Here is a 16,909-nt window from a genome sequence, read left to right as displayed (position 1 = left end):
CTACAAATTACAGAAATTGAGGATAAATTAATTAGGAAATTTATAATGATATTATACATCCAAGTACTACTATACTAGATTTGACTTTTGAAGTCAGCAAATTAATAACTAGAAAAAAAAATTGTAACCATATTGTAAAGAGTAAATTGCGCATTTGGTCCCTAACTTATTTTTTTAACTCGGAAGGTCCCTACTGTTTATATTTGTTACGCGCTTACGCGCTTAGTCCCTGTCTTATTATCTAAAAGGATTATTATACCCTTATTTAAATAAATTAAAATAGTGTTTTTAGGTAAGATAAGGTGAGGTGGAGGTGGGATTGGGATTGGGATTGTGTTTATTTAAATAAATTAAAAAATCAACGGCAAAATAGTCTTTTTAGGTAAGACAGGGACCAAGCGTGCAACAAAAACAAACATGGACCTTCCAAGTAAAAAAAATAAGTTAGGGATCAAACACGCAAATTACCCCAAACCATAGGGATCATTCGTGTAATTTACTCTATTGTAAATGATGGTTAATGCTCCATTTTACAACAAAGAGTGCTTTTCAAGAAAAAATGATAAGAAATATAAATGTCAGAAAGTTGTTGCAGCAAGTAAGCACAAGAGGGTTTGATTATATTCATCATTGACTTAGATTTAATATTGCAACATACAGATTGTTGATGGATTGGAATTTATGGACCATGGTTACTTTCAATATTTATGAATATGCTGCTCTGGAAAAGTGGTTAGTTTCTATGTTTTATCAGCCAAATTTCATTTATGTGTTGGGTTAAATGCAAGAATTAGTAAATGTGAATTCATTGATCTGTTTGTTATAGCATCCTACTTTTGTATATTTTTATCACATCATTGTTCTTTTAAAAATCTACCCAATTATATAGCAATAATTTTCAAATGCAAAAACAATTTTGAATGCTATAACTGGGTAGATTTTGCAAAGTAGAATGGCCTGATAAAAGATTTGAAAATACAATGTTATAACTGGAAAGACTTTTTTCTAGTTATTTAGGAAGAAAAAAAAAAAGTGAAAGCGCAATGTTGTAATAGAAAGAAATGGAAGTAGGATGATATAATACACATACAAATGAAACTACATTAATACTTCTTGCGTTTAGCCCTTATATTTATTATAAACATCAATAGTGGAACTTTCAATTTTATTGTTGTTAAATTTTTACCATCATTGTATGACTTGTTATCTTTTGCTATGGCTTCTTGCACATATAGGATCGGAGTTTTGTCTATCATGGACATTGCCTTCATCTTATGTTAGTTCAATGTTCAAAATTTCCCTCCCAAATAAATATATGCTTCTCTGGTTTAGTTTGTTGTGTTCTTGGAATGTTCTTGTTGGAACTACTCATTTGATGTTGGTATTACTATTGTTTAAAGATAACTCTCATAGAAAACCTTTTTTTCCTACTTGTCATGTTTGTCTATGATTTGTTGTTTGTATCTGTAATTCTGATTTAGCTTTCTTGTGTTGGAACTCACGCATTTGTATTTTTAGTTTTCTTTGTAGCTGTTTATTTCTCTTGAAGCTTAATTTCCAGGTTTTTGGCATTTAGAGCAAAAAGCTTTCACATTGTCTTGAATGGTAAGAACTTAAGGGACAAAAAGGGATAATTTCTTCTTTGTACAGACATTTAACAAAGTGGTATGGATGGTAATAGCTTAAGGGACCAAAATTGATGAATTTTAAAACCATGAGGACCATATATTTATGTCCATGATTTTAAAAATCAAAAAAAGTGCACGCCTTAAGGCGAATCTACCATAAAACGTTTATGAAGCGCCGCTTCTAGGTGTGTATTTGATACATACGCTTCTTACATGTGAAGTGTACAAAGCAATTCGTGAATGAGATACCTACGCATATTTTTTAGCCTAATTTTGATTTTTTTTTTCTTTTCCAGTTGTACCTAGTCTTCTTCGCGTTCCACCTGTTCTTCTTAGCATCACACTTGGTAATTCTTCTTGAGATGATGAAATTGATGTTATCAATTGTGTTTTTATGTCCAATTTCTTGATTTCGACACACTGACATAGAACCATTCCTCTTAAGAACCAAATTTGACACTTATCCTTGTTTTTGCAAACACTTGACTCATCTTAACTACCATGGCCAAAAACCAAGCTTCTTTAGCTTTTTTTTTTTTTTTTTTTTTTTTCCAAACCCTCCGGGAAATCAATAAGCGTGAAATATCCATAATTCATACATGTAACCATAATAGGACACTTCATCATACTTGAATCATTATAGTGTCACATAAAAATTACCATGCAATGAAGTATTTACATATGTATACAATGATGTATAAACCCTTAGACTTAGCCATATCATTAGTTTGACAATTTAATCGTCATAACCAGTCTTAACATATATTAAACCATGCACATGTTTCATATCACATACTTTCTTACTTTTACACATATATTCCCTCGTAGCCTAATTCTTCATATTCATATATCAGTATCTATTTTTTGATAACTTTAAACATTTATTGGCATTATATAATCATTACTCATACGTTGACCTTTTACTAATAGTCAACATTCATAAACGTGTAAATCCATAATAATATTCGTATTATCGTATAATGTATGTATCTTATTGCAATGGCGAAATGTTATCTTTCATCCTCTTTTTCTTTAATACCTTTCGGAATCCCTTTTTGCCAATTCTCCAGTTAATCACATACTCCATAATAATGATGAAATTATTCGTAGACTCATTTCCATCTTGATTGTATCCATAATAATTACCTTCCCGTCATAAATCATCCCAACTTCACCATCATAATGAAATTATATATATATATATATATATATATATATATATATATATATATATATATATATATATATATATATATATATATATATATATATATCAATCCTTCATTTTATTCTTTCAACATATTTCACCTTTCACTTTTTTTAACACGTAATAATTTAAATTTCAACAGGAAAAAAAATATAATAATAATAATAATTAATATTTTGTTAAGTTATCAATAATAAAAAAAAACAATTGGACCCGTTTAAAAATGGATTACAATGTGGATTTACATTTATGGTTCACAACATGGATTCAATAAATGTATTCGACAAAACATTCAAAATATGGATTCAATTCACAAACTTGATTCAACAATCTCGATTCATATTCACAAAAATCGATTCGAATGTACACTTACAATTTTTTGATGCATGTTCTCATAATGGGAAAAGAGATGAGTCAGCGGGGAAGAGGAGAGAGAAAGAAAGCGTGGTTAATGCTCTTCTTCACGGTGCAATGTTCCAGTCAGTCGGGTACTGATCCCTAAGTATGACACCGTTGGGCAGCAGCATGATCATAACACATACATACCCTCATAACCAAATGAGTACATCCATATGTCTTTGGATCATAACATTATTATACATGACATGTTGGACTCTAACTGATTTCATACCAAAAAAAAAAATGAAAAACTAATTTATTTCATTAAATTTGATCACATAGTGTTTGAATCATTCTATTAGTTAGAATCCGTCCAATTAGCTTCCCTCAAACTCTTTTGACATATCCTAAGTTTGTCCCTTTGAATGCATGTTTATATGTGTGTTTAATAAAGTAGCAATGAAATTGCTATCTGTAAGATTTATTTTCATCTTTTAAGAAGCAAAATTTGGTTATACTCATAATCAAACAACATCACCAGAAATGAAAACCAACACCAAGTTTCAAGTTTCAACAAGCATCTAACAAACTAACTTATAACTAAGCCTTTTACTTATAACGAACCAATCCAAGAGAATAGTGACACCCCTATTTTCTAACAACAATTTATAAAACAGTGATCCCTAGTGTCTGTCAAATGTCAAATCATTCCACAAAGTGTAAAGTCAGAAAACTGGCCTGTATTAATCGGACTTCCAGACACTTGAAAAGAACTTCCCATTGTCTGAAAACACCACCACCACCACCTGCAAGGCCTTCAACATTTGCTCCCCCCTGCTTTTATCCAACCAAACTTAACAATGTTACCAACTAAATCGATGTAGCTAAGTTTATACAGCAACAGGATGCTCTGTACATATAATAAACAAACAAAAATAAATACAATTACTATTTGTTGTATTAGATAGTGATACTTGCCTTGGTGTTTGTATTTGATGACTGGAAGAAGAAGTAGAGATTATTTTGCAACTTCATCTACAGCATCTTTCATATTTGTTGTCCCCAACTTTCTTTTCTTTGATGTAGATTCCAGAGTCTCCTTTTCACTTTGAACCTCTTTTTCTTTTCCTTTGCCTTGTTCTCCCTTTTTAGCTTTTCCTTTTTCTAATTGCAATTCACCATTTGAAGGAAACAATGGAGGTTCTCGACCACTCAGACGACAAAACACTTTTTCAACTGTTTCATTTATCTCTCTCCCAAGTCCATTATTGTCTAAAATCAACTCCCAAACTGATTTAGAAGCCTTCTCAAGCACAGGGGTTCTGTACAAATGAAGGTACAACTAGAATATAATGCCAGAGAGTATATAGAATAGAAGAAAATGTTATCGATCTTTAAATGTCTTTTATAGAGTATAAATGGCTAGCTGACGCTTCAGATGAAACTTACTCAAGTTCTTGTCTAAGAGCATCAAAGAGTTCCCTTTTAGTTTGTTTCTCTGCCCCTGGTGTGTTGAGAACCTTGCTTTGCTCTACCATTTTTATAGTGGTACTCTTCAGCTCTTCCTATACGAACAAAACAAATCTTAAGATCATATAGAATACAACACAACAAGAATATACTACTTAAAACCTCTAAAGCCTAAAAGCTACAAAGAGATGAAATAAAAAAAATCAAGAGCAAGAGCAAGCACAGAAAAAGGTTAAACTATTCCCGTGAGAAGTAAATCGACATTCTTCTTCAGAAAAAAACACCTAACAAACTTCATTTTTTTTCACTGAGGAGAGATCACGATTAAAATGATCGTGAAATCCAAGTCATATTGATCGTGAAAACACTAATATGGAGTTGAAAACGACATTAAAACATACATTGGCTTTCAGCTGATTAATGATTTTCAATCTCATGGTGTCAATTGTGCCGTCGTTCATCAGCGATTCCAATACATCTTCCGGGGTTATGACTGAAGATGATGTTTCCATTTTTAAGGCCTGAAAATTCAAGTTTCAATCGTTAAAACTTACTCAAACCGAAAACTCCACGCACCGGTTTAAAGAAAAATGGAAGAAAAAAAAAAACCCTAGGGTTTCGGAGAAGTTAAATTCGAGGACAGTGAGATACTTACGGATTTTCAATTACAGAAACTGGATTGTGGAATGATTTGTGTTTGTGTTTGTGTTTGTGTTTGTGTTTGTGTGTGTGCGCGCGAGCACTTGATTTCTGATCAGCGGAACGAAAGAATGAACTTGGTTCGTGGTTGTTGGGGTGCTGTTTGTTCGTCGTAGACTTGCTTTCGTTTGAAGTGGCCCAATCTAAAGTTTTCAGACTTCAACTTGGATTTATAACACAAATCAGAAAATCAACAAATATAAATAAATTATAACCGAAGACTTCCAAAAATATCACATTTCGCAAAAACTAAATTGTAACAGTTATTTCAAAATAAATCTGAGTCTTTTTTACATCGATATATAAAAATAGCAACATTTTTTTGTCATTTATATTGATGTTGAAGATTATTGGTGATACCCGGTAAAGACCAAAATCTATGAAACTAACGTTTTGTTCTCGAGTTTTTTAATGAATAGAAGAGCATGAAGATGTTACGGTAGAAGTTAACAATCAATAGAATAACAAATATATAACAAATGAAATTCAAATAAAATATAAAGAAGTAATTCACAAGAAAAACATACTTGAATGTGTTACAAACTCGAAATTGTAGAAGATTGATGAATGCAATCAATGTCTTAAGACAGAAATTTCCAGGATATGGATCTGCGTTGAGGATACAACAATCAATCCAAAAAATGATATAGAATCTGTTGAAATTTTTTGTATTCCCTTCATCTTCAAAAATTTGCAAGAATTTATTGTAGTGTGATATGATTTCTATAACCCTCCACAAATGACTGAAAACAAGTATTTATAGATAGTGATTATGGTAGTTGGAAACCGTCAAAACCGAAAATAACTGTCATAATACATGTCAATTCAGTAATTATGAATTTAATAAAAATAAAAATTAATTTTGTAATTAAAAAATATTTAATTAATCAGCAAAACCCCAAGAGCTAAGCGTGGGCAAAAAAACCGGTTCAGGAACCGAATCGGTAGCTGAACCGAAAACCGGTTTCGCTCTGAACCGGTTCACATTTGAACCGAACTGTTGATGAACCGAACCGCCGGATTAAACCAATTCGATGTTTCAACCTTTGAGACCGGTTTGGAACCAGATTTGTCTGAACCGGTTTCCGATATTACAGTTGGTGAACCGTCTGTGAATCGGTTTTTGAATTCTACCTGTTTTTTTGTTTCTTTCTAACGGCTTTATAGCCGTTTGAGGCCGTGTAAGACCCACTTTGGCTCCTTTTTGACCATATTATCCATTCCTTTTAGTGTGTGTGTGTGTGTGTGTATATATATATATATATATATATATATATATATATTAGATGTTTAGCTCTCAACTTTACCTTAACCAAACCTCAAAAAACCTCTCTTAGTTTAAAAAACTCTCTTAATTCAAAAAATGGATTTGGCTTCCGTTGGTGTTGGAGATTCATCAAACAATCTTAGTGTTGTTAGCATCAAAGAAACAAATAGAAATCCGGCTATTTGGTGCAACTATGACATGTGTATAATGTTGAACGGTATAAAAAAAGCGCGATGCAAGAAATGTGGTGCTTTTTTCAATGAAGATGGGAGTTCGACATTGAAAACTCATATGACCAAAAGATGCCCCGCGGTGAAATTTGGGTCGGAACATAATCAAACAACAATGGCGAATGATGCAACATTGTGGAGTTACGACATGGCTAAAGTTCAGGATAAGATGGCGAAGTTCATGATTCAAGAATGCTTGTGTTTTGACCACTTCGACAACAAACGATTGACTTTATTCATCCAAGATACTCTCCAACCACGATATTGTCATGTGAGTCGTACTTCTATTAGACATGATTGTATTGAAAAGTGGAAACTTGCAAAAAATGAATTGATTTTAGGATTTCAATCTTTAGAAACCGGTGTGAATTTAACTTGTGATGTTTAGACGGCTCCTCACGGTTTACCGGATGCCTACCTTTGTGTTACCGTTCATTGGATTAATCCAACTAATTGGGTAATGATGAAGCGTACGATTACGTTTGAATTATTTGAGTACCCGCACACCGGTCGAAATTTATTTAAAATTTTAGATTGTATGATCAAAACTTATAAACTTGAAGGAAAGATTTTTTTTCTATATCTTTTGATAACGCTTCAAACAACACCATCGCGGTTGGACAACTAAAACTAAAATATAAACCAATTTGTGATGGTGTTTTTTTCATAGTCGATGTGTTGCACATATCATTAATTTGGTTGTGCAAGATATACTAACTAGCATTGAAACTATAAAAGATGGTTTCAAATTAGATCTGATCTTACATGATAATTTCGATATATGTATGCTAGATCTAGGGTTTATGAGCTTTAGATGATTATTGCATGTTCATTAGACAAATTAGATCCAAAACTTTAGGGTTTGCATGTACATCATAGGATTGATGTTTTCCTTAAAACTTATCAGCGGTATCAGAGACTAGACTGTTTATATAATGTATTTGATGTATTTCATAATCATTCAAGATTAAAATCACAAAATTCTGCTTTCTGGGGGTTGGACTCACCGAGTCCATGACTGAACTCGACGAGTCAGAGTCGTAGATGGCTGATTTTGCGGGATTTTAACCTATTTTGTTCTGGGATAATTACCAAAAACGTTTTTAATTAATAAAATCTGATTTTTATTGATTTTGTGTGATTATCCTTACTAAAATAGAAAATAATTGTCAAATTAATTGGATATTCATTGCCTTATGTGATAAACTTGATTTATTTGATGAATTATCTTGTAAGTAATTGAATTAGGTCAATTTTAGATAATTACCAATTATTTGATTAACTGAATTATTTGTAATTTGATCTAGATTGTTTTGAAAAGTTTCAAAACTTACCCTCAAGTTTTGGAATTTAAATTTTTGATTAAAATTTAATTTTGAAATATTTAAATCCTAAACCCTAATATTTTGGAAAAGTTTCAAAATTTGTCTTCAAGTTTTTGAATTTAAAATTTTGATTAAAAAGTTTAATTTTGAAATATTAAATTCTAAAACCATAAGTTTTGAAAAGTTCAAATTGCACCCTTATGGTTTTATGAAGTTGATTAAATGTATAATTAAATGAGATTTAATAAATCCATAATGATATGGTTTATATTTAACTAAATTAAAAGTATACTTTTATTAAATTAGACCACCTAGTATTTTAAAAGTGTAAAATACACCTTTATACTATATATAAAAATAAAAGTCAAATATTATATATGTATGAGTAAATATGCTAGTCTTACCTTTAGGAGACCTCATTCATGAAGTCGATCTATAAGGGGGTATAATGTTATGGTCTATAAAATGATTGTTTAATGGGTGTCCACTCTCACCCATCGTTTTCTTGATTGATGGAGGGTCGTTAGCCGAACGGGTAGCATAGGGCAAACCCTTTCCTCATTAAAAGTATAATGAATTATAAAGTAACTAAATGTTTTATAAAATTCCCAACCTTAGTTACTTTAGGCAAAAGTGAATTTGATGCAATTCCATGAAATTACACTTTGCACCCTTGCTAAAGACGATTAGTGGAGCGTGTGTGGTTAACCGGCACACTAATTAGGTTCTAAGCGAAGGTGGCAAAGGATGACAGGATGTTTTTCATAAATCGATGGAGTGTGTGTGGCTAACTGACACGTCGATTAGGTGACTGTTATATTGGGGGCACCGTGTATATTTGCATGGTTATTCACACCCTGTTTTGTGATCCTCGGCATCCCAATCACAAAACGAGGGATATATCGAGATTTAAACATTTCATTGAAAATTTCAATGAATCTTAAAAGATCTAGGAGTTTTCAATACATTTAAAACTTAATCTCTTTTTCGTTTTTCATGGTGGAAAATTAGTGAATCGTCAACCACTTACCTTCAAATGTTCTGCAATTTTGATTACAACATCCCTCTTCCAAATTGTAGAATATTGTATCGGTTCCTAGCCTTAATATCTCATTTGGGTGTTTTATTAAGGACTCAATCAACTAACTTGAATTTTCTCCCGTTTATAGATGCCTGATTCTAACTATGGTCTTCTCAAATCCCTTGGAACAAGCTTTCCACATGAAGATGATATTCCACAATTCGATCGAGGAACAAGAGATCATTCTTCAGTTCCTCCATCTCCTCCTATTGTTCTTCCCGACCCACAAGTTTGAAGGCTTGAAAAGTTCAAGCTCACTCAAGCCTTTTTGGCAAGTAAACATGAAGAAGGAAAGTCAGTATGTGTACACGTCTTAAAGATGAAGTCACACATTGACATGCTAAGAATGTTGGGAGTCGTTGTCTGTGAGAAGCTGGTTGTTTACTAGGTTCTTTAATCGCTTCCTGACTCATATAGTGAGTTCGTAAGAGAGTACTATATGATAGACCACGACGTGACCCTCATCGATCTCACCTATTTGCTTGTTGTTGCTGAATCAACAACGATTTGGCGCACCGGAGAAGCAAAGTTGATTGGTAGATCTACCTTCCAAACCTCCATTGACATAGGCAATGGCAACGAAAAGCATGCCATGGTTGAAAATTTTGACCATAAGAGAAAGGCAAAGTCTGAGGTAGTTTCGTGCACTGTTCCAAAAGAGTCAATTTACTTTTATTGCCTAGAGAAGGGGCATTAGAGACGAAGCTGCTTTGTCTACCTGAGAGATCTAAGAGATGGTAGAGTCAAGACGTATGACTTTACTTCAATTAAAATCCATTAACTAACTCTATAAGTTCCTATTTTTTTATTCTTAATACATGATGTGATAAGATTACATTTGATGTTTTGTATGATCGATGAAAAGAGAGGAAGCTTAAAGGAAGAAGTGAGTTGAATCTGACCGCGGAGAAATGGATTTCGATCACATGATTCGATGATCGGATTTTTAGAGCTGCTACTTAGAGAGTTATGATATATTGCTTAGAAATATGTAATAACGTAGTTTTCATTTGAATTGCATTGTAAAGACAAGTTTTTCCGCACATTTTATAAATAAAATAAATTTTGATTTTTGTCTTATTTATTTCCTTGCAATGGCATGTATGAAAAGTTGATGTTTGTGTATTTCTATTTTTAGCAATGTTGAAATGGATGTGATTCTTAGTTATGTTATTTGTGGAAATATCGAGAATTTATCAAATAATGAAAGATTCTCATCGCCCAGGTTTCAATTGGAGAGAAACTTCGAATCATACAACTTGCATTTTATGATGAATGAAAACCTTCATATTTGGAAAATTAAGACTAATTCCTTAACAAAGAGTCAAGTGAAGGACTAGAAGAACTGGTACACAATGTTGTGCACTAGTCAAGTCCACCACAAATAACAATAAGATTATTCGTCAAGATTTACTAAAAGTCTAGTAAATGTGGTTATGCTTACAAGATTAAGTATAATTCTGAATCATTGAAAAGTTTTAATGAATGGCAGAACGAATAAGAAGAAACAAATGGGCAGAAAGATAAAAGTTTCTCTAATCTGAAAAGATGGGAGAATACTTTAGTGTCATTGTTTATGATCGCCTTGTTGATTATGAAACCATATCACAATTAATCCTCTAAGGACATCTTAGTGCACCAGTATGGCTAAGAAGATGAATCGGAAATCGTTGAAATGGTTAAATTAGAAGGATGAGTCACACTTCGTTCCAAAATCAAGTCTTAAGAGTCATACTCCAAGATTGTGACTTGAGTGACGTAATCTTAAGTAGAAATTTTCTTACACTTGCACATTTTGGTAAGTTGTGATGTCTTGGATAAGACAAAGACCAACCAGTACCAAATTGTGTCAAGTGTTTTTCTTGATAAGAATCCGTACTAACTCTTGAATATTAGTTTGTCAAGAAATGTTTCTTGACAAGAGAATCCTATATGTCAAGATGTTAGTGGGAGTCTAAATCATCTTGATAAGGTTCAAGAACAAATCAAGAATAAACCTAGTTAAACACTAGCACACAACTAGAGGCCTGTAACCTATCGTGTTGACACATTCTTGTTTCTGTGCCATTCCAGTTTGGTCAACCGTGCATATGAGTTCTGTGAGTTCTCAATAGATTGCATAAAGACAAGCACCTTGTTCAATGAAAGTACGTTGACTCGTATAGGCGAGCTGTAAAATAACATGGAAGCAATAGTGGGATCATTGATGGCAAGAAATTAAGAATGAACAAGTTCTGTCCATAAGAGTTTGGATTTGTCATAAACATTATCTTATGATTATGGTTATGACAAATTCACATGGATAGGAACACATACACCATAAAATCTAAGTGTCATAAGGTTTCTCTCCTTTATGAAAACGATTGTGAGGAAACACTTTCACTAAGAGAGATTTTAAGGAGATAGTGATAGTGTAAATTGCATTCTCAAAATTTGATTATGATTACAACATCCCTCTTCATAGTTCGAATTGTGATATTTGACAATTAGTTTAAACATTTAAGACTTATTGCTATAAATGCTGAAATTGTTTAGACACACATATGAGTTATCTAAGGAAAGATGTATGAGTTTGAGAAGCTTAGATAAAGGCTTATCGAAGCATATCGTATTAGAAATATGAACTTTGGAAGTCAATAAGTATTGATTTCTAGAAGTCCATTTGTTTTCTGAATACGTGTCAAAGCTAGTGAGAGCATAAATGTTAATGCTAGTATAGATATAATCATCATGTTAGTGGGAGCATGATTATTATCTTAACTGTTGCAAGTTAGCAATTAATTATAAAAAACAAAAGTTTCACTTTGCAAAGTTGTAGGGGTTAAAAAATTGTTTTGCTATAATTAAGGGAGATAATATTATACTTTGTTTCAAAATCTAAATGCTTGGATCGAGAAATTTTAATCGAATTTCATCAAATGACATATATTGATATTATGCTGAAAAGATTCAACACAACAGAATTCTATATATAATAATATTATAGCAAGAACTGGTAAAGTATCAAGTTTTTCATTATGAATCGTGTCTCATACGCTTCGGGTACATGATCGATTGCATTTGTTGTAATATTTGACCGTTCTAAAATTTTCCAAATGCCTAGGGCATTAAGAGGGAAAAAGAACTAGAACCGGATTTGACTAAATTAATTAAACAACTGTCAAGGACAATCTAAGGTTCACAAATGATTGGTTGCTTGTGGATAGTTGGAAGTATAGTAATGAATTGACCATATTGACATTATTATGAATAGATAAGACTCTATTTAGAAGAGTTGTCGTATGACAAATATGGAAATGTTTCATATTAGGAGTTGGATGAGAATTTATGCCTAGATTAGAAACTTTTATGCAAGAAAGATGTTCAAAGAAATGCACTTTTAATGTGAGACTTCACATCTATGGAATTATCTTGTAACAATTTCCAATAGAGCATTTTGTAATTTCATTGGAAGTCTTGGTGATTTTTGTGCAATAAGATTACAAAAGGATCATTGCATGAAATATTAGAATCTAACATATTGGTAGGTTTTCCATGGTACAATTTTGTCAACCCTATATTATGTTATGGCTTGTCCCTTAAGAATGCATAAGAGATTATGCCACATTGAGATTTTAAGGATAAAACAAAAATATACGTGGATAATTGATAGATATCTTCGTTTATTCATTTGTGAAGATGGGATTACAAATTTACAATCGAACCTAACAAACTAACAAATTCAAAAAAATAAGACATACACATATATAACAAATATCGAGGAACACATGGGAACAACACCTTCGATCTTATGAATTTGCACCACTCAAATATCTAATATGAACTTGCATGCCAAATTGTTAACATCAAAGCACAAGATCGGTTCTGAAAAATTAAATATTCTCAAAAGCCTATAAAGAACAATAAAAAAACTTTTATCTTTATGATAGTTTTTTATTTTTAAATGAAAGTATATAATGATAAGAAAAAATGGGCCCTAAAGAACTGCCCACTCCCCATAATAAAAAGAACAATAAAAAGAACTGCCCACTCCCCATGTCAAAGCATTATTCACCTTATCCTAGAAAAAATGAAAAGAAAATCTCCAATCTTGTTGGAATAGTTAAACTTTATCTTTATATTTAGACTTTTTTCTAAAACGGTCTTTATGTAAGATCTTTTATATATATATATATATATATATATATATATATATATATATATATATATATATATATATATATTTTGCAATTTGATGTTGATTAAGACATCTCAGTCAACTTTGACTTCTTAATCGGCAACAACCAAAACTTTTGTTGGTGCAAACCCAACAATTATAAAGAAAATGTCTTAAACATAACAAAACAATATTATTGTCACCATGTCTAGCTAAACACACAAGACCACCAAGAGACTAACATCTGTATCGTTATATGTGCTCTACCTATTCGAAATGAGTTGTATATTTTATGAGGCTTCGTGAGATGAGATCTATAATGGTAGATTTTGAGTTGAATGGATGGATCCATGTCCAAGGTAAAATGGTAAATGAATCATCTATTTGTCAAATTAGACTAGCCTACTTAGTAAATGTGAAAGTCTCTTAGATTGCAGGTCCATATTCAAACCGAATTAACTATTTGATGATTTAAACTTCCAACCACTAACTAACCGTTAAAAAAAAATATTAACTTGATAATTTTAACTTCTAACCACTAATCAACCGTTAAAAAAAATTATTTATGTAGTAGAGAAAATTAATTTTCTAAAACCAAAAAGACTAAAGACTTGACCGCTAAAGATGTTAAATCAAATTGGAATAAGATTGATCCTAGTCAAATTATCAATCTTAGTACAAAACATCATAATTGGTCCAACAATGAATATAACTCTTTAACTCTTCGTAGTTCTCTGAAAGTTCAATACGTTTCCAATTAATCTAACATCTTGTCAACCCACTAAAATGTTTTTTTCCTCTCAATTCAACTTAGCTTTTGTCTTTTCAACCGTAAACAAATCAAATCAATCATAATACCACTGATATTTCATTATCTTCATAAGCTCATGCCATATTTACAATGCCTTCAAAATACCAAACGCAATAAACTTAAAAGTAAGACAGCAACAATAATCATCGTACAAACTTCAATGCATAAGTAATAACATAACATAACTACAATTTCAACTTCAAGAAGAAGTGGAAGTTGTAGCAGCAGAGGTTTTGGGCTTCTTGACTATCAAGACCGGACACTTGGCGTTCTGCGCACAGTGATTACTCACACTCCCTAGAAATGCCCTGCCAATTTCAACGCATCCATCACATTTCAATTTTCAATGTTCATATTTCATAAACATAATCATCGATCTACAATAGAAACACAAACACTGACCTCTTAATCATACCGTATCCATGGCTGCCCACCACCACCATGTCCACACCCATTTTCTCCGCCGCACTGCAGATCACATCCCTCGGATCACCCTGTTCCACCCTCGTCTCCACCTTCACCTACAAAACAACTCGAATAATTAACCAACAGAAAATACTGCACAACGATATATACTAGCTAAGAGAGAATTGAAACAGAGTTTACTCACATCTTGAAGATCTTTGCAAAGCTTTTTGGCCTTTTCAATCACGGATTCAGCTACCTGGTTTCTGTAGTTATCCATGGTGGCGATTATATCCGGCGAAAACAAATACCCTGATCCATCGAGAGCTGTGTAGACGACTTGCGGTGGTTTGACGTAGAGGAGGACGAGGGTGTCTTTGGAATCCTCGGCGACGACGTTTTTCAGGCACCAGGACAGCGCGTACGTGCTCTCCTCGCCTTCGTCCACCGCCACCAGTATCTTCCGTTCATTGGTTGTTGTCATCGATCGAGATATCAATTCCTGCTGCAGTTACTAAATCTAGCTTCTAGCTAGCTAGCTAGTGTGTGTGTGTGTTTTTGAGAGGGAAATATAAGTGATTTAGTGAGGGTTGTGTAATTGAGTATGAAGAAAGGAGGATTGGATCCATATTATATTGGGTTGTTGTATTTACAGGTGTCGTGAACAAGAGTGAAAGATGTTTACGGCGGTTTCTGGTATTGATGGCGTTACCTGATTTGGTTCCACAGTTTTCTTTTCACCCTGTTTTTCATCTCTATCCTAAATCCTTTCTTGTTTTTGACTTTTTTCTATACATTTTATATACTCAAATATATAGCAAAGTCGCTTGACTCCATGCGTGCGCGCGTTGAAAGACTAATATTACACTTTTAGTCCTTAGGCTTTTTTCCCTATTCCGTAATCTACCCTCTTTATTAATATTTCTCCATGATTGGTACTCAAACCTGCAACCACATTGTCGATGCACCTCACCTTTATTTGTCATTGCTATTGCAACATTAGCATCTCGGTCTCCTACTCTTAGTCGAACCTGCTTCCTAACACATCAATGTTGATTCCCCTATTTCTTTATTACTGTTTCGACATTAGGTCACTGGGCCGACCCTAATACCTGGGCGAGTTGGGCTAAGGCCCAGGGCAGCATAATTTTAAGGGCATCAATTTTTAGGTCTAGCTATATATAGTATTTATAACAGTGGCCAATAAAAACAGCCCAATACTCTTATTTTCTGATTTCATTCGTGTGAACGAAGAGTAGCGGCGAGCGGGAATGTAGCAACTGAAGAGACTATCGATTGTATTCCTAAATTGCGTCTAGAAAAACTAAACGTTTGCCTAGAACCAAGTTGTTGTCGATCGGAGTACCACACATAGAAATCGTCCGTTATTACTCTTCTCAATCATGGATTTCATAGATAAGAAGGGCGATTTCTATTTAAATATGATTTTATGCTTTCAAATTTATTGGTTATCAGTCGATTACATAGCCCTCAAAGTGTTATGAGTCGATTTCTAATTTCTAAATACTCTAATTTCATTAATTTGAAATTTTGTGGTTAAGTTTTGGTAAAGTCGTGGTTTCACACTAGGCGTTGATTGCTTCTATGTGGGTGATAAACAGCAAGCCACACCAAATATTCTTCTCAATTTCTTGGTTTACATCCAAGCAATTCTATCGCCATTTACATCTCAACACAAATGAAGCTTTTTTCTCAAATTTCTTTTTGAATGAAGTTTAGTCATGGAGGCATATAGTTAACCTTAGGTGGTGTTAACTTGGAGGTCTAATATGTTACAACTGGTTTCCTTTAAAATAGTTCTATTTTACACATAAGATTTATTTGTGTATCAAAACAGTGACTTGATTGATTTATCATCGCTTCTAAGATTAATCAATGAAGTAAAGGACATAAAATGATTGAATTTCTTAATATGAGCTGATTCTGCATCAAGCTAAAGAATACAAGTTTGGATTTTTATGTTTGATTTCGTTTTTGTTGAGGATTTTGTTAAACTCTTGCAGTGATGAAAATAGTACTTCAGATGATCCAAGATTAATAAAGTTGTTATTTACTTTGAGCTTTGATTCTTAAAATGCTATCCAGTGTTAAGTTTCAAAGATTTTATTTTGATTAATCATATGCTGATGATGAGTTAATCCAAGGTGATCCTAGACTTTGTTTCACAGGGAGAAACACAAGCTAAAGCTGGTGTGTGTGTATATATATATATATATATATATATATATATATATATATATATAACTTAAACTTATTAAGGATTCCCCTTT

The 16,909-nt window shown here is 32.7% G+C and overlaps 2 protein-coding genes and 1 non-coding gene across 3 annotated transcripts; 1 reads left to right on the top strand and 2 right to left on the bottom strand.

Moving 5' to 3' along the window:
* Positions 1-3,026: 3,026 nt before the first annotated feature.
* Positions 3,027-5,510, bottom strand: LOC145047613 (antigenic heat-stable protein). Its single transcript, XM_078995915.1, has 5 exons — positions 5,300-5,510; positions 5,046-5,165; positions 4,624-4,739; positions 4,153-4,496; positions 3,027-4,008 (listed from the first exon to the last, which is right to left on the bottom strand). Exons 2-4 carry the CDS (start codon positions 5,154-5,156, stop codon positions 4,193-4,195), a joined length of 531 nt encoding a protein of 176 aa, XP_078852041.1. The 5' UTR covers positions 5,157-5,165; positions 5,300-5,510; the 3' UTR covers positions 3,027-4,008; positions 4,153-4,192.
* An 8,737-nt stretch (positions 5,511-14,247) lies between these two features.
* Positions 14,248-15,274, bottom strand: LOC145047612 (Adenine nucleotide alpha hydrolases-like superfamily protein). The gene is made up of 3 exons (XM_078995914.1): positions 14,824-15,274; positions 14,616-14,734; positions 14,248-14,521 (listed from the first exon to the last, which is right to left on the bottom strand). Exons 1-3 carry the CDS (start codon positions 15,100-15,102, stop codon positions 14,413-14,415), a joined length of 507 nt encoding a protein of 168 aa, XP_078852040.1. The 5' UTR covers positions 15,103-15,274; the 3' UTR covers positions 14,248-14,412.
* A 1,196-nt stretch (positions 15,275-16,470) lies between these two features.
* LOC144999325 (small nucleolar RNA U36a) lies at positions 16,471-16,559 on the top strand. Its single transcript, XR_013660836.1, has one exon. It is a non-coding gene; the product is annotated as a small nucleolar RNA U36a (small nucleolar RNA).
* The last annotated feature ends 350 nt before the right edge of the window (positions 16,560-16,909 follow it).

Source organism: Lactuca saligna, chromosome 5 (assembly GCF_052625555.1).
Source record: "Lactuca saligna cultivar CGN05327 chromosome 5, ASM5262555v1, whole genome shotgun sequence".
Classification (NCBI taxonomy): Eukaryota; Viridiplantae; Streptophyta; class Magnoliopsida; order Asterales; family Asteraceae; genus Lactuca; species Lactuca saligna.
The sequence above is the reverse complement of the archived record's forward strand: the minus strand, read 5'-3'. Positions and strand labels throughout refer to the sequence as shown.

Bases quoted from the DNA above. Each gene is read 5' to 3' on its own strand.
- LOC145047613 (XM_078995915.1), bottom strand. From the start codon at position 5,156: ATGGAAACATCATCTTCAGTCATAACCCCGGAAGATGTATTGGAATCG. The intron at 4,740-5,045 runs GTATGTTTTAAT...TTGTTCGTATAG, and splicing joins TTAATCAGCTGAAAGCCAAT to GAAGAGCTGAAGAGTACCAC. The intron at 4,497-4,623 runs GTAAGTTTCATC...TCATTTGTACAG, and splicing joins GCTCTTAGACAAGAACTTGA to AACCCCTGTGCTTGAGAAGG.
- LOC145047612 (XM_078995914.1), bottom strand. From the start codon at position 15,102: ATGACAACAACCAATGAACGGAAGATACTGGTGGCGGTGGACGAAGGC. The intron at 14,735-14,823 runs GTGAGTAAACTC...GTTGTTTTGTAG, and splicing joins TTTGCAAAGATCTTCAAGAT to GTGAAGGTGGAGACGAGGGT. The intron at 14,522-14,615 runs GTCAGTGTTTGT...TGAAATTGGCAG, and splicing joins GGATACGGTATGATTAAGAG to GGCATTTCTAGGGAGTGTGA.